Source organism: Pantherophis guttatus, chromosome 3 (assembly GCF_059756535.1).
Source record: "Pantherophis guttatus breed Tessera chromosome 3, ASM5975653v1, whole genome shotgun sequence".
NCBI lineage: Eukaryota > Metazoa > Chordata > Lepidosauria > Squamata > Colubridae > Pantherophis > Pantherophis guttatus.
Genome location: NC_142065.1, coordinates 170,521,060 through 170,544,251, shown reverse-complemented (window position 1 = coordinate 170,544,251; position 23,192 = coordinate 170,521,060). Strand labels below are relative to the sequence as shown.

The 23,192-nt window shown below is 35.2% G+C and overlaps 1 protein-coding gene across 1 annotated transcript; it reads left to right on the top strand.

Annotated features, from left to right (window-relative positions):
• The first annotated feature begins 316 nt into the window (after window positions 1-316).
• Window positions 317-22,915, top strand: LOC117672409 (desmocollin-1-like). The gene is made up of 16 exons (XM_087890511.1): window positions 317-708; window positions 7,164-7,248; window positions 7,611-7,813; window positions 9,869-9,994; window positions 10,943-11,098; window positions 12,698-12,842; window positions 13,518-13,681; window positions 14,144-14,278; window positions 15,076-15,261; window positions 15,558-15,814; window positions 15,937-16,076; window positions 17,761-17,970; window positions 18,066-18,338; window positions 19,146-19,372; window positions 20,229-20,474; window positions 22,557-22,915. Exons 1-16 carry the CDS (start codon window positions 628-630, stop codon window positions 22,761-22,763), a joined length of 2,841 nt encoding a protein of 946 aa, XP_087746637.1. The 5' UTR covers window positions 317-627; the 3' UTR covers window positions 22,764-22,915.
• The last annotated feature ends 277 nt before the right edge of the window (window positions 22,916-23,192 follow it).

The window sequence follows — 23,192 nt, the reverse complement described above, 5'->3', positions numbered from 1 at the left end:
TTAAAATAACTGACAAGTATTTAATAAGGAACACTCAAAAACCTTAGGCAAAAAGAAGATAATGTTGAATCTATTCTATAGGGTAGAGTTATGTTCTATTCAACTAATAGGTAGAGAAGAAGCAAGTGGCATTAATCATGGAGGGGGACTGAGGACTTCATTGGTAAGCAAAACTGTTTCAGCTGGAGGGTCATTCCAGCACTCTTCCTCATAACTAGATTGGTGGAATTCTATGAAATGAAGAACAATTTCCTTCTAGCAGCTGAGGAGGGAAGGGCAAATTCTGATCCCAATTCATCCTACTTTTTCCACCCTCCAGGATTTTAGAATAGGATGAGAACTCTGAAATGAAACTGAGCACGTTCCACAAGTTTCTTTTAGGACAAGCCCTCTTCAAATTTAGCAGAACTGAGTTAATGACTAGTACTTAACCTTAGATACTCAAAGCTTGAATTAGAAAGAAAGCAGCCCCATTCACTTTCTGCATAATAAACCTGTTGCTTCCTGCTGTTCATTTATTAGTCTGGTTTACTTTTTCATTTCACTCTCACTTCCCAGTGAAACATCACTGGGCTTGACAGATCTCTAGTTCAATAGACTTGAAAGCTACATTGCTGAGTGCTGAAAATGGTACTTCCAGCTGAAGTGATGGATAAAGGCAACATCTTTCGTAGACGTATCTGGCTGCAACTTTTTTTAAACCTATTGGTGAGTAGAAAAGAATTTGGAACAGATGAAGTAGCAATAGCATTATTAATTACTGTCCAGTTTTAATGCAACTGAAATAGGATATACTAAAATTAATATTAACTTTTGTATTCCATGGAGAATGAAGTTTATATAAATAGACTGAGAGAGAAAGAGAGGGCATTGTCTTTGTATTAAAAGTCTCTTTCTTTCTCTCTCTGTCTCTCTCTCGCTATGTGTTAGAGATAGATAGATAAATAAATAGATGATGCTTCATTTGTTATATTAAGACAAAGATGTAAATTGTGGGGTTCAATGCTACAGGTAGCCTCCCATAATCATAATTATCCAAAGTCTGCAATGTTTGTGGGCCAGAATATTGGAATATTCTGTGTTTACGGAAACTTGGGAGATTTTAAAGGACAAAACAAGAGCCTTAAGCCTTGAGGGTGCTTACATCTCTCTCAGCTCATTGCTTAAAACTCCTGCAATTTCCTCAGATGTGCCTGATCCTGGAGTTCAGTAGTGTAGCCCTGATCTACCATACAAATCTTATGTAATTCTTGAGAAACAGAAATTGCATATTATGTAGATCACTTTTTTAAAAACACAGAAACAGTATACAGTCCCACCTCTTTGGGTCAGTTCTAGCAAGGCATGGTTTATAGAACCAGGTATCAAAATTTTTAAAAATCCCTAATTTTAAACAATTCAACCAACTTTGGGAAAAATTATTCTATCTATTTTTGAACTTCACTGTGAATATTGTGTATTTTTTTCTATTCCATGTAACAGTACAAGTGAATCCGTGAACTATAATAGCAGAAAATTAAGCAAATTAACTAATATCTGCTTTTGGGGGGAGTGGGTATTAAATAAAAACAGTTTGTTTTTATTCATCTCTCTTGTCTCTGTTTGATTCACTATATGAATTTGTTATCAGTAACTAGTTGCTGATATTACATACTGACTAGTGGTTAGAATTTGTATAACTTTAAAAAACATGTTAGTACCATAGAGACATTTTCTTTTGTAGTTTTATAGCATGCTGATTTTAGGATTCTTTTACCGTATTGAAATAGCTGTCAGTATTTATGTAAGATTTATTTATTATTTATTTATTTTCAAATATTTATATGCCGCCCTTCTCCCAAAGGACTCAGGGCGGCGAGCAAAAGTTAAAAACATACAATAATGGAGGAAAATCCTAATTAAAACCAATTAAAACAAGGAACATATAAAATAAAATAGGATGGAAAATGCTAGAGAAAGAAAAAGAATGATGAATAGAAGTGACATTTAATCCTTTGACAATTAGGAAAAAATGAGATTGTGACTAAGTCATGAAGGGAGAAAAGTCTGGCTGGATTTTGGAATAACAACGTCTTTCCCTCAAACTCACTAACTGAAAAATATTTTAAGATGTCATAGGATAAAGTTACAACTCAGTAACAATAAAATATTATAAAAAGTCACATGATGTATTCATTATATTTCCTATTTTCAGGAAAACTTTCCAGTTAATTAGGTCAGTTAAAAGAGCAGATTTGTAGTTTCTGCTGAAGCCTTCAAGGTAGGGCAAATCCTTGCACCTTAGTTAGGCTAAAAGCAAAAACAATTGTGACATTGTTACCTGTTTTAACAATAAAATATTATCAATTGTTTGAGGTTTGAGGTTTACTTTACTTACTTAATTCAAGATTAATATGGTTTCTGTCACCAAATATGGCTAATCAGTGTTTCCAATATGAATTTAGAGTAAAAGTAAAACAGAATTTGACTTTTGTTATCTTATTGTTAAAATACAAGTATAATATTCGAATACCTTTTTCACAGTAAATTTTTTAAAATAGTATGCATTACAAACCATCTTATTGAGCTATCAATATTTCTTAAAACTTGATAACATGGTCAATAACATTCAAAATAATCTGCATTGACTTTAGGAGCAGTAGAGAGGCAGAATCCATTTCCATGGACCAAGTTCTAATGGTTCTTGGCCAAAATAGAAGGACAAAATTTAGTATGGTATAGAAAATTTAGTAAGTGAAGCTGCAGGCCATAGCAAGCCTGAGAGGACAAAATATTGTTCATCTTGTTAGGGCCTTGTTTCTGTAGGAAATAATCCAAAACAAAGCACCCAAACACCTTTTCTTCCTTTGTTTATTAACAGAACTAAACCAGTTTCTTAGTTAGAGGCATTAAAGCAATTTATGCAGTATATTGTAAAGCCGGATAAGCATAGTTGGTTTTCTTCCACATCCTTGATTCTTTTCTAATTGATTGTCCATTAACACCAGCAAGAAAAGTTCTTGTTTCAGTTGAATACTGATCTTCAAATTTATTTTATCATTATATGTATTTGAACCCAAAAAATTGTGGCTTTTTTATACGTCCACCAAGCATGATAAAATGATCCTGCATGTCATCACATTTCCAACATAAATTTGAAGTACCCTATATATTCTAGGGAATTTTTTCTGGAGTCATATGTCATTTTATAAAAATTCTCTTTTATGATATAATATTCATTTTGATCCTTTTAACCACATATTTTTCCATTGTTTCTAGTCATACATTATGTAAGTTTTTAGTCCATTTTATCATTTATTCTTTCACTACTTCTTCCACATCAAATTTCAGTATAAATGTAAACATTTTAGCAATTATATGTTTATCACTTGTACATAATTCGACTTCAAATTCTGTCTTCTGCTGCTAAATTCCAAATGTCCTATTATCTACTCAGATTTTCCTTCAACTGTCTACTCAAAATTAAAACCATTAAAAACTAAATTTATCTGCAGTCAATTGTTCTGATTTCATCTTACATTCTCCATGTCCCTGCTCTAAAATTCTTTAGTTAACCAATTTTCTTTACTTACTTTTTCTCTCCTGCAAAATGCTTGTTGTGTTGAGACTCTATCTTAACTATTGGTAATGAAGTTATCCTAAGCTTGTACTTATTTATAGCTTTACCTGCAATCCTGTTTCTACTTAGAGATGAGCAAAGAAGTTAATTATGGTGCTGATATTCTTTCTTGAGCTAAAAAATATGGTCTTCTTTCTTAAGCCTTCCTTGAGGCTTTATTGAGATATCTATGTCAAGAAGACATGCCCCTCTTTTTCTCTAGAGTACTTCATCCTCTAGGATCAGCTATCATCTCTTCTTCCCCTAAATTCTTTCCTCAAGTCTAGCCAGCCCCTCCTTTTTTGGGGGGGCAAACTATCATTCCTCTTTCCTATGAAAAAGTTTCTGCCTCCGAGAAACATTGGTAATCTGTTCTTCTAGACTTTACAAAAGTAGTATATTACTATTTTTAGGTCAGTGGTGGGTTTCAAATTTTTTTACTACCAGTTCTGTGGGTGTGACTTGTTGGGCATGGATTAGTGGGCGTGGCAGGGGAATGTTACTGTAAAATCTCCATTCCCTCCCCACTCCAGGGGAAGGTTACTACAAAATCGCTGTTTCCTCCCGATCAGCTGGGACTTGTGAGGCAGAGAATAGATGGGGGCAGGGCCAGTTAGGATTTTTACTACCGGTTCTTCAGAACTGGTCAGAACCTGCTGAAACCCACTTGTTTTAGGTATGTGTGATGTCTAATCCTCTTTTGTCCATGCAAGAAGAGTAGTTGACATTCCCTGCTTGATTGTTGAGTGACAATCAAAGTTGACATTCCCAGCAGTTCACATTCCCTGCTTGATTGTTGAGTGGAATTGCATCTCATGTTTGTGCAACATCTTACTCTTCATTATACAAGCTTTTGTTTCCTCTTTTTATTATAGTTAATAAAATCCTAAATTTGTTTCCTTAGTGCAATGTTTCTCAAAGTTTCTAGTGATATACCACTTTCTGCAGTGATGAAATGTGGAACCCACTCAATTAAACACACACTTTCTTCAACTTTTTGTATTTAGTACATGAGAGCTCATTTACTTAGTTTTAGAATGAAAATAATAATAAAAAAATTAATCTAAAATTAACCACTTGAATTATGTACCTAATACCATATAACAGCAGCTCTTAGCATTAAGCTGTTGAAAAATATTCTTCAGTAGAAAATTCTGAGTACAATAGAACTAGGGGCAAGTCAGTTTTCAGTCCAGTGAAATCCTATTGCTCTGTTTCTGATATTTTGGAGTTCCTTAGGCAAGAACACAAGTTAACTTATCACAGAACATTGATTCAAAATCAGTAATTACTCTTAAGACCAATTCACTATTATCATTTTAAAAGAGTTCTGATGGCACAGTCCTTAAAGTACTTTAAAGTATTTTAGGCAAACTCTGCCCACAGCCAGAAGTTCGATCCTGATGGGGCTCAATGTTGATTCAGCCTTTCATCCTTCTGAAGTTGGTAAAATGACCTAGATTTTTGGAGACAACATAATGATGTTGTAAACCACTCAGAGAGTGTCATAAAGCACTATGGAGCAGTATATAAATCTAAGTGCTATTGCTATTTCCATCAGCTCTCTGATTTTGTAAAAGTCATACTGGATCAAAACTTTTGTGTTTTAATGAACCACTGAACCACTTCCACAATGAATCAGTAACAAGAAAGCTTGGAAGTTAACATGGCAAGGCAAAATCTTAGGTGGAGGTGGGCTCTGAGCTGCTGTTTGGCAGTGTTGCAAGGATTGAGTTGATAAGTGGCTGGTCTAGCCAGCTGTCTAACTGTGAAAATAGAAAGGTGGAGTTTTGAGGCACTGAGAGAAACCTCTGTAGACTACTAGTTTCACAATCACTACTTTAGTGAACTCACTGAATTTCTTGTTCCTTGGCTTAGAAAACAAATCTGTATGTGCTTGTTTCAAAGATAAGACACGTACACAAGTGTACCCAGCGAGCACAATTAAAACCAAAATTAAAGAAGACTTTATAGCTTTCCTTCCTTTCTCTCCAACATATTAATTATTTCCTTTTTTTTTTTTTTTAATTTGATTTATATGCCGCCCTTCTCCGGAGACTCAGGGCGGCTTACAATGCGTTAAGCAATAGCCTTCATTCTTTTGTATATTTTATACAAAGTCAGCTTATTGCCCCCACAAACTGGGTCCTCATTTCACCTACCTTAGAAAGGATGGAAGGCTGAGTCAACCTTGAGCCTTGGAGAGATTCGAACCAGCAGAAATTGCAGGCAGCTGTGTTAATAACAGGGTGCACTAAACCCCTGTACTATCAAGGCTCCTTGAGGCCCAGGTGATGATAAAGAAGAGAAAGTTCTCTCTGTTGTCTTTTTTACAACTTAAAGATTTTCTATAGCTTTAGAAGAACCTCCTTTACTAGCCTCATTGGTAGAGCAATAGCCAGAGACATTTATGGGTAGCAAATAATGAAGGCATGTCCTGATAAAAAAAAAAAGATGACTTAAACATTTACATCAACCACTAAGGATGCAAATTAAGGATGGAATTTACATCATGATGTCACTAGGCAATATAAGTAATAATTTGGCACAATTCATTTTGTGCAGATGCCTATAGCAGCAGTCTTAAGGAAAGTGCAAGATGGACAGGTGCACCAGAGAAATTGAAAACCTAGAAGGTGGTGCTTGGATCTGATTAGACTGGAATTTCCAAATTTTAAATTAAAATGTCGGTGTGTGTGTACCTTTGAAGACTATTTAGAAACTGTACTGAGTCCTGTAGAATGCAGCAAAATCTGGCACTCATTTTTTTAATTGCTGTATGTGAAGCACCAGTATAGAAATAAAAAAAAATATACTGAATAAGCAATCATTTTAAGACTAGTATTCAAGCATAGATTGAATAGACTAAACACATACAACACATACACACATATATACACCCACTCCACATACATAGGCACAGACACACTTTTAGTATTTTACATCAATGTATTACACATACATTTTAATTAATTGAATATGAGCCGAAGTGGTGCAGTGGTTAGAATGCAGTACTGCAAGCTACTTCTGCTGATCACCAGCTGCCAGCAGTTTGGAAGAAGGCGGCTCAAAGTTGACTCAGCCTTCCGAGATCGGTAAAATGAGGAAATGAAATGGTCTCTTTTGAAAATGTCTGAGAAATAACAAAATCAGTGGATAAATATTCTGCTTTTTCATCCTGCCCATTGGCAAATTTTTCTAATTTGGATGAACAAACACATTTGGTAGAAAAAGATTACAGGACTGAGAATCAGTTCTCTATACCTTTTGTAAAGATTTTTGCCTTGCTAGTAAGATAATTATACCTGAATTGCTGAACATATGTTTAAATGAGTTTATTTGAAATGACAGCAATGCTCAATGTAACATCACCTTTTTGAAATGGAATATGAAACAGAAAAAAGCGTATTGCCACATTCTCAGTGAATCTAAGCTGACTTTTAAACCAAATTATTTGGAGAAAGCTATTGTCTTTTCAAATATATTGTTAGTCAACGAATAGAATTTTTATGTTAGAAAGGCTGTTTTAATGCAATGCTTTATGTATTTTCTTTCTCTCCTTTAGGCTTTGGACTTATTTTGTGAAGCTTGCAATGAAGTGTCTTTTAATGTACCTCATAAAATGAAGATGGGAATGTTTATTGGCAGAGGTGAGATAACAACCTCCCTCCCATGCTTTGTAGACACTGGAATTTGAATCTGGGTTTTGTAAAAGTGTTTTACAGCAACAGCAATTTGCTAGAGGCTAACAATATCATCACTGTAAGTGGTAGCTAGAAAAGTTCTGACTCCTATGATTTAATATAAGCATGTATTTATTTTAAATTATTTAGGCCTTAAGAGTTATATCCCCCCCCCCAATGAATTGTACAGTTGGGTCAAGCAATGTAGTGGTTAGAATGGGGGGGTCAGAGTTTAAGTTGTCCCCAAATATTGGGTGATTTTGGATTATTCTCTATGCCCTTTCTCTTTTCAATTGGTTTTTGAATTTCTTCTTCTTTTTTTCTTACAGTAAAAATGAAACATTGTCTTAATGATACTGGAATTATTGGCATAAACAATCCCAATTTTATAATTCTGGAAGATGGTTCACTGTATACCAAAAATGCTATTTCTTTGACTACAAATGAAAGTATCGTTACTGTATTTTTAAAAAATATTTATACACATGAGCAAAAGCGGATATATGTTAGCTTGCTAACATACCCCCAAAAGGTATATATAATTAAAATATATTATATACATACAATTTCTTTCATTCTTGAATCTATCACTCACTGTCACACACATATTATCATCCTACTTGCATTCATTTTACTTTATTTGAGAGTAACGTAACAGTAAGTTTAATAAAGTGAAAATGGGACATTTAAGTATGTTGATAAAAGAACAAGACATGTGCTCAAGAATGAATAGGTGATGAATACCCATGGATGTTCAGGAAGAAAAAAGTATGTCCAGTAGACTTAATGATGTAGAGAGAATGAATGAGGACTGAATTGCATAACAAATATAACAGAGAAAAGTGAATGGGTTGAAGGCAAAAGATGTGGTTGGGTGGAGTTAATGACATTCTCAAAAATGGAAAGGTGAGAAGTTTAAAGCACAAAAGGCAATGTATGAAACAGTTTATTATCATAAGGATGGTTCGCAAGGATAAAGAAGTGTTGGTATAAACTAAATTATTAAAGTATGAGAGAAAGCCATAGATCAAAATAAATAAAAAACAAAGCATCCAATATAAGTCCCTCTTACAGAAAGTAATCATAACTGGATTACTTTTATTTTTATTTATTTATTAAATTTATTTGCCACCCATCTCATATCAAAATGACTTTGGGTCATTTAGTTTTAAAATACTAAAACCCTAACAGATAAATAATTCTAAAAACAATAAAAATAGAAATCGCAATCGCAATCAAATTATAGTTAAATAATGGGAAGAAAGGGAACAGGATGTGTGTGGGCAAGATGGGATTGCCTCTTAATTCATCAATCACCTCCAGTGTTATGCTCCCCTGCTAGAGCTTCAAGCCATCTGATAGAGCCAGGTTTTTAGGCTCTTGTAGAAGATTGGAAGGGTGGGAGCTAATCTCGCCTCAAGGGGTGAGATGTTCCAAAGGACAGGAGCCATGACAGAGAAGGCCCTTTCCCTGGACCCTGCCAGTTAGAATTCCTTGATTGATGGGCCCATAGGAAGCCTCCTCTGCCAGCAGGGTTGGGGCAACCCAGTTCAGATGGGGTGAGGCAGTTCCTCAAGTAATTTGGACCCATGCCATGCAGATTCAACGACATTTAGAAATAACTGCTGCAGCCCAAAATTTTATCTCTTTTCTAGAAAATTCAAAATATACAGTAAGAAATGCACAGAAACATGATGGGAACAGTTCAAATGGTTTATGGTTAATAGGGAGATTAGCTTTGATCTCCAAGATATATGAGCAACTGATTCAGTTTAAATATTTATCCATATATTATTTAATTTACCATTAATACCATCAAAACAAAGTAATTTAGCCATGCTAGTATTATTGGCCTTCTATACGAGGCTCAATATTGTGCTGAAGGTGCATCCAGTCCTGTCTTAGGCATGGAAGTCAGCAGGGTGACTTTGGGCCAGTTACTGTCTCTCAGCCCAACTCATCACACAGGATTGTTGTGAGGAAAATAGGAGGAGGAAGGAGTATTAGATATGTCCATTGCACACACCGGTAACTAAGCTCATATTAAGTAAATTAAATTTGATCTTTCCTTTCCTTTTTTCTTATCTCATTTTTGATTGCCTACCGTTTCTTACTTATTTTCTGTGCTTTGCATAATGTTGCATATTAGGAATATGTATATGTTTTATTTTCATGTTTGCATTGCATCATTTAGCATTTCTATTTTATTATATATAAATATATATATTTTATATATATATATTTATTATATATTGTTTATATGATGTTGATATAAAAGTCAGAATGTGAAAATGTACTGTTAGCATTTTTCTTAATTTATGGATTCTTATGAAATAAAAAATGGATTATCAAACAAACTTGATCAGCGGCATTAATGTTTTAATAATTGGAAAAACAATTTAATTGCATAATCTGAGATGTAAAGTATTAAAATTATTCTAAAAAGCAAAAGAATTATATTTTTCCCTCAGTACAATTATGTTAGGAATTAATATTACCTGTTACATTATAACAGAGATTAAAAGATGTAACTAAAAACAAAAGCATGATTGTGATAGATATGTATTTAGGTTTCTCTCTTTTCTAGGACTCTAAAACGAAGAGAAGACGTGTCCGAGCAACTGTTGTGGGACGAACAAAACGAAGATGGGCTCCAGTCCCAACTATTATAATGGAAAACTCACTAGGCCCTTATCCTATGCAAATTCAACAGGCATGTTTTTAAGTAGTCTTCATTTGACATTTCAATGATCTCCACATCTAAGTTACACCTGCCAATGAATGAAATGTAGTCATAGAAGTAGTTTTCTTCTCAGAATGTAAATTTTTTTCCTCCTAATTTTCCCAATAGATTGTTATCAACCTTTAGTTTTTTAAAGCACTGGGGGATTCTTGTTTGAGGAGAAACAAAGTGTCTCTGCAAAATCCTTTGCAGTGCTGAAGCAAGGCAAAGTACCTCCATGAGGCAAAGTGTCTCACCAAGCAAGGCCTATCACTTGCAAAACCGCAGACACATAATATACTCATTGTTGTGAGGATAATATTTTATTTGTTGTAATCTGAAGAAATCTATATGGTACTTAAACTAAAGCATATACGGCATATGAAATGCATTCTACTTAATTTCAGAAATGAAATTAAATTGCTACTAAGTCGATCTAGAAATAACATGCATACAGTAACATCTGATGGAACTCCATATAAGAGTCTACCAATTATAAGTGCCCATTAAATTTTTAAATGATTTTGTCTTTAGAGTTGATTGGCAGGCCATAATAGCCTTTCCACTGCTAATTTTTTTTTGAAATTAAGATAGTCTTAGATGCATTCTGAAACAGTTTTGTTGAGATAGCCTACTTGCATTATAGACCTTTCATTGAAATATGAGTTTGATCTAGCACAGTTAATATGCTATACCATATGCTAACCCATTTGGTTAGCAGGTTACAACGTTACACACCTTATAAGGTGCCTATTGTGCACCGAAGTGTATGTGATCTTAATGATCTATAAAAAAGTCCTTTGCTATAATTCTTAGCTGTTCCAATGCACAAAATATTCTTAATGAATTTTCAATGAATTCAGTTCAATTGAAGTGAATTATGTAGACAAGAAGTAAAGAATTATATTTGTCAATCTAATTTCATGTCTTTATTTTCAGCTGTCTTCTGACATGGCACTAAAGTACAATATTAGATATTTTATTACTGGTCCTGGTGTTGACAAACCACCACTGAATTACTTTTACATTGAGCAAGAAACTGGAAATCTCTTTGTTACTTGCCCAATAGATCGAGAAGAATACCCAGAATTTCAGGTATGTGATTCTGTGCATAGACATAGACATATATACACACTACACAAATAATGATATGACTCTGTATGCACTGCATAGATTTAAGAAGGACAGACATATGACTTTGATCTGTCAATATTCTTTGAATTTATATTTAAGAATCAGATCCATAATAGACAGCTAGTATGAAATTAATTAAATTGTGTTAATATAATTACTCCCTATTTATTTAATAATATTTACCTCCTGTTACATTAAAAATTATTACTTGGGGCAATTTTTGGAGAATTCTTGTGGTTATACTTAAAAAGCATACTTATACAATGAGAATTATTTGATTGTAGGAACTTTTTATATCTGAGGTATGGGATAAACAGCATTAACTTGTTAGTCAGTCACAAAGTTTCCTGAGCACACAACCTTCTTACCAGGTTCCTTCAAAAAAGCTCCTAACTTTTTCCCTATAATCCAATCCTGCCAGGAAAAATAGAGAGTTTACAAATACCTAGAAATAAAGAACATATCCATGAGAGGCTGTCCAGGTCCACCACTAATCTTATGGATATAATAATGGGTTGTAGAAGAATGCAAACCTTATAGTTCTTTCTCAGTTCCCACCTGAACTTTCATTTTTCTTATTTCACCCTTTATCATTTTCCCTGGGTTTATATTGATTTAGCCAGTGTCTTATCAGTATTCTTCCATCAAGACTCTGTGCTTACACAAAGACATCCTTTCTATGACCTTTGCATCTTTCTCCTTTCCTTGATTATTTAATAGGTTCTTTTTCCTATTCTTCTTCTTCTAATGTCTTTTTTATATTTGGGCAACTTAAGGCAGGGAACATTTATTTGGAAAATTTATATTGCCACCTACTTACTCACAGGTGACTCAAGCTTATGAGAAATTAAAACACAATATAAAATGAACATAATAAAAAAAAAAAATTGTAAAATAACCCCAACTCCCCATCCCAGTGACAACACATATTCATACCAGCCATTTAATGGACTCCATCCCACCCTGGGTTCCCCAGGCCTCCTGACCAAACCACCACTTTAGAGCCCTCTGAAAGAGTGTCGGGGTGAGGTGGGGGTCAGTCTAATTTCTGGAGGGATGATGTTCCAGGAAGGGAGCCACCACGGAGAAGGTCCTTCTTCTCGTTTCCGTCAGATATATCTCATTAGGGACTGGACCTGCAACATTCCTTGCCTCCTCACTCTTAGGGAAATAACTAATATTTTCTGTTGATTCTTTCTTCTACCAACGTTCGTAACTATCTTTTTATGTTTATGGTTTCTTATGTCATTTTAAGTTAAAATAGCTTGCTTTGCCTTATGCCCTTCATTTACTTAATCTGTAGCTCATCTTTATGTCTGATACTTGTATGCTCTTTACATATTTTTTTAACATCTCTAGAACTTAGCAATATACCTTGCTATAAGAAAGGAGTTTACTAATGCAGAAGCATTCACCCTGTGCACATACAAATATGGTTAATAGCTATTCATCAAAATAAATTCTGTACAGCACATGGATTAAATAATTGTGTCCTGATTTATCAGAAATTTTTCATTTGCTACAGAGGAATAAGTGTTTCTTTTATTGCATTTTCTGCAGCTCATTTGCTATGCAATGACACCGGATGGATATACCCCAGAAATCCCACTTATTCATATCATCAAAATAGAGGATGATAATGATAATACTCCAGAATTTGAGTATAATATTTATACTTTTCATGTACCTGAAAACAGTATAATTGGTAATTGAACTTTTAAATAAATCTCAGATGACGGATTTGGAATACAGGTAGCTCTCATTTAGCAACTACAATTGGGGCCAGCAACTTGGTTATTAAACAAAACAATCACTAAATGAAATTGTGACTATGCTTTTGATCTTACTTCAGCTTTCATTTGCTTTAGAGACCTACACAGATTGTAAATGGGAGGATCGGTTGCTAATTTCTTTATTTTCACCATCACAAGGTCACTGCACAAGGCCATCAGTAAACGAGGACTACCTGTATCTGTTTTGATATGTTTTGTGTGAAATTATCACAGCAGTTATTTAAATGCAAATATAGACTTTGTTATTGAGGAATGCAAAATTTATTAAAAATAAAATATGATGGTAGCAGTAGAAGGGTATGTTTAATAACATGTCAAATAATTTTTGTATGGAAGTGCCTTGCCTACTTCCTAGGGCCAAGAGAGTATGACTGACCCACAGGCACTTTATGCCTAAAATGGGACTAAAACTCAGTGTCTCCTGGCTTCTAGCCTGCTGCCTTAACCAACAGATTGGCTAGAGTGATATTAGATGGGGAAATTGATGTAATTCACTTTGATATTTGAATAATGTGGGCAAAGCTTTTCTTCTAAAGAAGAAGTCCTGAATATTATAAAAATCAAAAATTGATGCCTTCTATATACAGGAACGTTAGTTGGACAAGTGACTGCATTGGACAAAGATGAGCCCAATACACTGCATAGCAAAGTGAAATACAGAATTATATCCCAGAGTCATCAGAAACTTCAGGAATTTGTTATAGATCCAGATTCAGGCTGTATTACGGTAGCGTTACATCTGGACAGAGAGGTAATTTTTCAATTTAGTGCAATACCAAAAACTGTGAAATCATAAATGAAATAGCCTAAAACTAATAAAGTATAAAATAGATTGGTCTTAGATAGAATAGCTGTAATAAAGCTGAAGTCAAAAGTCCTTTTGGTAGTTAGAAGTTATATAGATATTGTGAAGCCAAGTTCAGATAATTTAGTGGGTAATTTTGGAACAATGTCTTAGTCTGTCTGACCTACTTCATAAAATATGAAGATATGATGTGGGATAGTGAAGGGAATGAAGCAAATATATCACGAGTATCTGAGCATTAAACAGAGCCAGGTTATATTTTTGCAGAGTAACCTTTGGATGATATGGCAATATTGACTAAATTCTTAATTAAGTGAATAATCCCATGGCCTTTGCTTTTGTTGTTTAAAAATAAGTATTTTTAATCAGCCCAGGAAAATTATTATATTTTTTTCTAATGTTCTTCAGACTATGTCAGCATACACAGTATACATAGAAGCAAGAGACATGGGAGGTGAGGAGTTTGGTTTGTACACTACAGCAGCAGTACATATTGAGATTAAAGATGTAAATGATAATCTTCCTCAAATAGCACAAAGTATGGTAAGTCTATCATAGTAAAACCTATTGAGGATGTTACTTCTGTATGATATTTTTAGGGTTTTAACCCAATTACAGTGAATGTTAAATTTTAAATAATTGGGCAATTCCACTTACACTCTGGAGTTTCTGTTACCCTGCTTTCATTATGCATGTCCCAAATTTGTTTCACCCTTCCAAAGCAAATTTTGGGGATGCCATGGGATTGGAAGGGTTAAAATTTATTTTACCAATGGACCAGAATCAATTCAAAGAATAGAGATAGTACCAGGAAGGTTAAAAGTCAGAATGAGGAACAAAAAAGCATCAAGTATGCTTAACAACTAGATGTTTAAAAAAACCAACATAGTAAAAAGCTGCTCAGTAACATGACAACACCCTAGAAGGTGACAAAGAAATGTAATAATTGTATTTTGGCACAGTCTTCTCTAATAAGAAGGTAATGGGTGAAAGGGGGGGGGGGTTAAAGTAGAAGGATTAGAGTTTGAGATAGTCAGAAAATATTTATTAGCTTGGAAAGAATTTTCAGGGTGAGATGAATTCTGTCTTGTACTTCTGAAGGAACTTGTTGATGCCTAACAATTAGCTATATTATCTGTATTAATACTTAAGGATGGATAAACTGCAAAATGATTGGAGAGCAAATGATGTCTTTGCTTTTTTAGAAAAAAACTGGCAAAGGATCTGAGCAATTGGCTAACAAGCCAGGTAAAACTGAGCAGGATCACATGATTATTAGATGAATCTTATCTGGCATTAGAACTATTCATAAACTAATATTTGAAAATTGTTTTTTTCAGTATATAGTGGAGATATATGAAAACATAGAACATGCAGAAATATTATGTATTCCTGTTGAAGATAAAGATGAACCCAGAACATCGTCATGGATGGGTATATTTGCTATTACTAAAGGAAATGAAGATAATAGTTTTGCTATTAGAGTTGATCAACAGCAGAATATTGGGTGTTTAAGCACTTTAAAGGTAACTATGGATAGTAAAAAGTGTTATTGCAATAATATGATTTAAATTTTACTTAATTTTAAGGTGTGAATTACTTGTTGAAATATATTTTTCATCAATTTCTAAAGATATATTTTACATTTTTAAAATGTAATACTATTTTCCATTAAAATACGTTGGGGTAAAGGAGGGAGAGGAAACTCAAATGAAATTTTAAAATAGTAATAGACACTGTATTTTCATCAATAACCTTAAATCATAGTAGTAAAATGTCTTAGTAGAAGTATATTTATTTGAATAGCGTTTACTTCCTCCAGGAACTGGATTATGAGAAAAGCCATGAGAGAAGATTAGAAATTGTCATAAATAATGAAGCACCTTATTTTCCACCTCCAAATTCAAGAGCTCTTCAAACAAGTATGGCGAGCATTGTGGTCAAAATTAAGGATCAGGATGAAGGACCTGTATTTGAATCTTGTGAATATATTCTATACATAAATGAACGCTTGTTGGTTGGCACAGTGGTTGGTAATTACCAAGCAATGGATCCAGAAACTGGAAACAAACATTTGAGGTACAAAATTATTATATTGTTTGGTTCATTTATAGGTTGTAACATAAAGCAATTATAATTAACTTACATTGTTATAATAAATTTGAAGTACATAACCTTGTTAAAATATTTATTCTTAACAGTTACAGAATAATAAAGGACCCATGTGGTTGGATCACCATTGATGAAATAGGAAACCTCAGAACAACTGACATTTTAGAAAGAGATTCAAAAAACATAGAATACAGTCAATGTAATGTAACAGTATCTGCAATTGATCAAAGTGAGTATCAAATATTGTGAAATGTTGGTATTTTTGCTACATGCATAAAGCTACACGATGTGGCCTACAAAACTCTGATCAGATACTGATAGCTGTATTAAAATATTTTCTTTTATTGTAATCTAATGATCACTCAATTTTTTGCAACTCTGATCTGTAGCCCTAAGTAGACAGGTCTAATATTTGAAATCCATTAATTGTACATCTTTTTTTAACTCAATCTCCTTTGGATTGTTTCACAATATTTACTTGGGGTGATTATTTGACATTTCTTCAAAATCCATCTTTTTTAGGTGTAGAGCCTGAATTATATTGTCTATAGTGGAATAGAATCATCCTTGTCCACCCTACCCTGTAGTCTCTGCAGGATCTCGTCTACCAAGTAGAAAACCATGAGCTGATTGTTATTTAATTTACCTTTGCATTTATTAGATATTTACTGTACTTTTCTTCTGAGAATGTAGGCAACAAATATATTTGGCAGTAATTCATTCTGTTAGCAATGTATAATTCTGCAGTTTAACAAACTACATTACAACTCTGTAGATATGTGCTGGAGCTGCCAAAAAAGCCTATGCAGTCCTAGACTGAATCAACAGAGAAATAGTAACAAGTTCACATTAAGTATTACTACTGCTATATACTGGTTTGGTAAGACCACACTTGGAATACTACATCCAGTTTTGGTCACTGTGATACAGACAAGAAGTTGAGACTCCAGAAAGAGTGCAGAGAAGAGTAACAAGGATAATTTAGGACAAAGGAACTGGCTATGTCTACTCTAACAAAGAGAAGGACTGGGGATAACAATGATAGCATTCTTCCAATATTTCAGGGGCTGTCACAAAGAAGACGGGAACACCCTCTTCTCCAAAGCACCTGAGGGCAAGACAAGAAGTAATGGAAATGTATCAAGGAGATCCAACCTAGAACTAAGGACGACGAGAACAATTAATTAGTGGGACGGCTTGCCTCCAGAAGTTATGGGTGCTCCATCACTGGAGGTTTTGAAGAAGAGATTGGGCAGCCATTTTTCTGGAATGCAATAGGGCAGTGATGGCTAACCTTTTTGCCATCACTTGCCAAAAGCGGGGGGAGCGCGGTGGGGTCACACGCATGCGTGCCCACATCCATTTTATGCACCCTGCCCCCCCATGCTCCCCCCTTTTGCCACGTGATGGCATAGTGGGCCCGGTAGGCCCGTTTTTTGCTCTCCCCAGGCTCCAGAGCCTGTCTAGGAGCCTGGGGAGGGCAAAAACGGCCTTCCCCTCCCCACCTAGAGGCCCTCTGGAGGCCGGAAACAGTGTGTTTTCTGAGTTCTGGTGGGCCCAGAAAGCCCGAAAATCAGCTGGCCAGCGCATGCATGTGTGCCAGAGCTGAGCTCGTGTGCCCACCGAGATGGCTCCACGTGCCACCTGTGGCACCCATGCCATAGGTTCACCATCACGGCAATAAGGTCTCTTGCTTGAGCAGAGGGCTGGATTAGAAGATATCCAGGGTCCGCACCCACTCTATTATTCTGTTACAATGGTTTTCTTCCTTTGGATTATGGATTAGCACAGTTTGTGAAATCAATAAAATGTTTTATTTAGCTTTCACAGAAAAACAATACTTTTGTAATGTTATATGATTGGATCAAGTTACTTTCATTACTGTATTAAACTAAGCATTCTAATTTACCTAGGTGGTAAAACAGGAAATGGAACAATTGTGATAGCACTTATGATTGAGAACAATTACCCAGTGAGTACCAGTAAACGCTATGTCATGTGTAAAGATAAAAAACCGATCTGTATAAACGCCACTGACATTGATTTGCCAATGTCCACTATACCTTTTCATTTTGAAATAGAGAAGCCAATGGACTTAAAATGGAAGTTAACTCCAAATGATGGTATGTTTTTGGTTTTTAATATCTACAAAATACATTGTGATTAACGAAGTATCATCTGAAGTGTAATTTGTGGTTTTGAATTATTTCTTTCATAGATGCATCAGCATTGCTTTCTCTAGATGAAGATATAGACTATGGCTACTATTCTATTCTTCTCCGAATATGTAATGGGGAAAGCATCAGAAAAAGTGAAATAATAGTTCATTATTGTGACTGCATAGTTCCAAGTAGCTGCTCCGAATCCACCACAAACAGGTCACTGGATTATTCTCCTTCAGACATTCAAGTAGAGCGCACTCCAGCTGCAGCACCTGTTTTAGGAGCTTGGAGCATTCCTGCAATGGTCATGGGTTCACTTGCAATGCTATGTAAGTATGCGTAGGTCTTAAAGAAGCAACATGAACTGTGAAGGGTCAATCTACATTCAGTCCTTGCTTAGCAAATACCTAAACTATCTTTAGGTTATATAAAAAAATCCATTTTCCAATAAATGCACATATTTCTGACCAAATTTTGTGTGCTTAATAATGCAAGCCAGAGAGAATGTGACATATGAGGACTTTATTTAAATGAGATGGCAGCAAGCGATGATCTTTGCTGTGTTGCTTTCAGTCACATGTTCACTTATCAACCATTTTGCTAACTTGATTGTTGGAACAGAATTTTATTGCTATATGAGGAGTGGGTATATATATTTTAAAAATATAGCTAAAAAGAAAATCCTAGGTCAGTGATGGCAAACCTTTTCAGCACCGAAAAGGGAGTGTGAGTTCATGAGTGCAGCACCAAGTGCTGAAAAGGGAGCACTTTGCGTGCGAAGGCTAGCCGATTGTTGCGTGCGCATGCGCACCTGGAAAAGGAACGGGCAACACCACATGTGCCAGGTGACATGGGTCCGCATGCCACTTTGGGCACATGTGCCATAGGTTCGCCATTACGGTCCTAGGTCCTAATGTAGGGGATAGCTGCTTATTTCCTACCTATGGCTACCTATATAGCCATTGTATCTAAGCAAAATTCTTTCTTTATAAAGATTTTTTTTGTCTGATCCATGCTTCCTCTGCTTTTATAAAATTAAACCCCAACTTAATTTCATTATTTAATAAATTGTAATTTATGTATTTATTTAAAATGCATAAATAAGCCGTCTTGTTTTCTGTATTTTTTTCTTGCAGTAGGCTTTGGTGCACCTTATGGTGTTTGGCTCTATAGAAAACGTCACACATCTCAGGAAGAATCTGATTTAACTTTTGAGAATGTAACAAGATCAAACACTGAGGCACCAGGTGAAGCAAACACAAGGCCAAACACTGAGGCACCAGGTGAAGGAAACACAAGGCCAAACACTGAGGCACCAGGTGAAAGAAACACAAGACCAAATACTGAGGCATCAGGAAATACAGTAAGTGACACTTTGCCTTGTATACTAGCAAATGTAACAGATTTATTCCGATAGATTATGTGTAAGAGAAAAAGATACTGTCTCATTGTTTTAGAAAGCAAAATACATTGCATTTGTATCAGTAAATTGGGGGATTGTGATGTGCTCATATGCTTAAAGCTAAATACTACTTTTTGTACATGGGAATGTATTATCTATCATCATCCTTTTCTATTTAAATGTTTAGAAGTGTAAATCTTCCATTAAAAAACTGCTCTGGCTGAATTCAGAAAAGGTAGATATTCTGAATATTTTGACAGAATAGAATATTTACGAGTCAGGATGAACTGTGAGGTCTTTGGTGCTCTCTGAACTTGGTGATTTCTTGCAGAAATTTCATTAGCAAACTAGATAATGATAATGAATACAGTGATGATGTTATCTAGTTTGTAACTTTATAGCCCAGTACATCCCAGCCAGTGGGGTCAACCATATGCTGTTCCAGTTAACTTATTACTCTGATCATATGAAATTTCAACATATAGGTTTTTTGGTGTTCTCTGACCAAACTCAGAGAGCACCAAAAACATCTTGAAGTTTCATATGATCAGAGTAATAAGTTAACTGAAACATTATATAGTTGATCCCACTGGCTGGGATGTACTGGGCTATAAAGTTATATGAATCCTGAGTGTAGGCAATGGATAAACATTGTGAAGAAATGGATGACAGTTTAGGGGACAAGTGAATTATTATTCAGCCAGTAAGCACACTGGAATATACAATTAGATCTGGGTACAGACTGTATTTTTTTTCAAAAATGTAGAATTTTTTTCTAAAATAGAATGAAATTCTATTGTTATTCTTCACATTCCAGAATTTAAATATATTTCCCGTGTCAACAATGAATAAATTCATAAATATGAATACAGATATAATAAAAACTGAAAGGAAAGATTTGGAAGCAGGAAAAAGAGGATGGCATTCCACATCAGAATTAATCAAGGGAGGAAAAGTGAATCATTTGGCACTATCTTTACAAAACTGTGCGCCTTCTTTAAGGAATTCATTCAAAGATTTCTGTTTAGAATGGCAGAAGTTCACTAACCCTCGCTTATCTGAAGTAAGTGTTCTAACACAGATTTCTTACAGCGTATAATTTTCTAGTTTTGAGTATTACAGAGTTGGAAAGAACATATTGGTTTTATGCCATTAATTTTAAGGTACTACTACTACTAAGGTATCACAGTTCTTAAAAATAATCCAAAATGGGTGGCTTTACAAAAAACAATATTATTATCCCATTGATATAAAAATAGTATATCAATTATCTAAAAGGTGAGCAGCTAATCAAGCAAGAGACAGGAAGCATGATGAAAATCAGCACAATTTCCCAGATTTTGCAGCAATCTTAATTCATATATTCCCATTCTGGTAACACATACAAACATTTACATCAATTCACACAGCTATAGGGAATCTGAGACCTGAAGATAATACATCTAGAATATACCATATAGGGGAAAACAGCTGTTAACATGCTTCCAATATTTGACTTGAAAAACTTAATGCTGAAATTTAAGACAAGCACTTTAGGACAGAATTACAATGATAGTTGTATTCTCTCAAATAAAACAGTACATTCTTCTAAAAAAGATACTTTTTAAAAAAAAAATCCATTTTATTATGTGTGTGAAATTTAGTACCGTATTTTCCGGCGTATAAGACGACTGGGCGTATAAGACGACCCCCAACTTTTCCTGTTAAAATATAGGGTTTGGGCTATACTCGCCATATAAGACTGCCCCTCTTCCAATGCACACCAAATAAAAATTAAAAAACATCAACTGGCTCACCTACAATGTAAAAGCAGCTGTGCTAGACCCAAAATGGCCCCTGTAACAAGCAGGAACCTCACACAGCCACAAAAAGCCCCCCCCCAAAAAACTTTCACACTCTAAACACACACAACACAACACAACTGGCTCACCCACAATGTAAAAGCAGCTGTGCTAGACCCAAAATGGCCCCTGCAACAAGCAGGAACCTCACACAGCCACAAAAAGTCCAAAAAACCAACTTTCACACTTTACACACACAAAATTCCACATACAGCTTTGTGAGATTTTGTGTGTTTTGTGTGTAGTTGGAGTGAAACACTACAGAAACACACTGAATCTCAGAAAGATGCACAAATATTGTTTTATTTTATTTTATTTTTATATGAAAGCTAAATTTAAAACTTCCTAAACTTTAAATGGCTAGGTCTAAAAAAGAACAACTAAAAAAACCCCAATTGACTATTTTTTTTAAAGCTCCCAAAGGGGAAAAAAACTTACCCAATAGAACAGGGGTCTCCAACCTTGGCAACTTTAAGACTTGTAGACTTCAACTCCCAGAATTCCTCAGCCAGCTTTGCTTTGCTGGCTGAGGAATTCTGGGAGTTGAAGTCCACAACTAACTCCTTGCTTGATTGCAGGCAGGGAGTTGCTTGCTTGCCTGAATAGATTCAGGCAAGCAAAGCAAGGCAAGCGTTGTGACAAGCAGCTGAGGTAAGCAAGCTGGAGGGGGAAAACTTTTTCCCTTTTACATGGCTCTGGCCATCCCAGCTGAGTTGCAGGGAACTCAGCTGGGATCCTCAGAGCTGGGATCCTCAGAGTAAAAGGGAAAAAACTTGTTTCCTTTTACGTGGTTTCTGGCGATCCCAGCTGAGTTGCAGGGAACTCAGCTGGGATCCTCAGAGCTGGGATCCTCAGAGTAAAAGGGAAAAAACTTGTTTCCTTTTACGTGGTTTCTGGCGATCCCAGCTGAGTTGCAGGGAACTCAGCTGGGATCCTCAGAGCTGGGATCCTCAGAGTAAAAGGGAAAAAACTTGTTTCCTTTTACGTGGTTTCTGGCGATCCCAGCTGAGTTGCAGGGAACTCAGCTGGGATCGTCAGAGCTGGGATCGCCAGAGCCATTTAAGGCTCGTCAGAGCCTTTCGGGCTGGTCTGCCTGGTTACAGGAGAACGACACCCGGGGTATAAGACGACCCCCGACTTTTGAGAAGATTTTCATGTGTTAAAAAGTCGTCTTATACGCCGGAAAATACGGTATGTATGATATAGATGACGAAGAGGTAACAGACAATTAGAAGACAATGTATTTTTGCATGATACACATATTTTTAAAAATTGTGATTATACTTTTATTGTTCCTTGTCTAGATGGTATTTCTTTGTGGAGAAGATGAAGAACATAACCTGGCTAAAGAGTATTTACATGCATATAAGTACGAAGGCAAAGACTCACCAACTGGTACTCTAAGTTCCTGTACAGGAGAGTCAGAAGAAGAAAAACTGAGTTTTTTAAACCAGCCAGAACCTCCATTCCGGACATTAGTTGAAGTTTTTGTACAGAAGGATTGCGTTTAAATTATTCCTGAAAATCAGCACACTTCACTAGGAAATTCCCCTGTGCAGATTCCATTGAAATGAATGAATGGTCTTGAGAAGCCCTAGTTAACTATAATGAAATTGAAAAGAATTTCTTCCCCACAGTTGTGTCTACCCATTTATTCTTTATGGGATATTTTGGAATTTTTTAAAGAATTATTTTAAACAGAGTACAACGGAAAAAATGATTTAAATTATTAAGGATTTGAAATCTCTGACAGAAATTGATTTATGTGAATAATTCAATTACAAATTTACTTATTTTTACATCCTTAAATAACTATGTTGTTCAAAATGTGTATTATAATTTAAAGTACAAGTATTTCTATACCCAATCCACTATCTCCTTTTGAGGTAAACAGTGGTACACAAAATGTATAAAAAGAATGTACTTCAGGATTTAGAAAA

What these genes read in the sequence shown, in the direction of transcription:
- LOC117672409 (XM_087890511.1), top strand. Translation starts at nt 628, where the DNA reads ATGGTACTTCCAGCTGAAGTGATGGATAAAGGCAACATCTTTCGTAGA. An exon ending in CTCAAATAGCACAAAGTATG is followed by an intron (nt 14,279 to 15,075) that starts GTAAGTCTATCA and finishes TGTTTTTTTCAG; the next exon opens with TATATAGTGGAGATATATGA. An exon ending in GGTGTTTAAGCACTTTAAAG is followed by an intron (nt 15,262 to 15,557) that starts GTAACTATGGAT and finishes TACTTCCTCCAG; the next exon opens with GAACTGGATTATGAGAAAAG.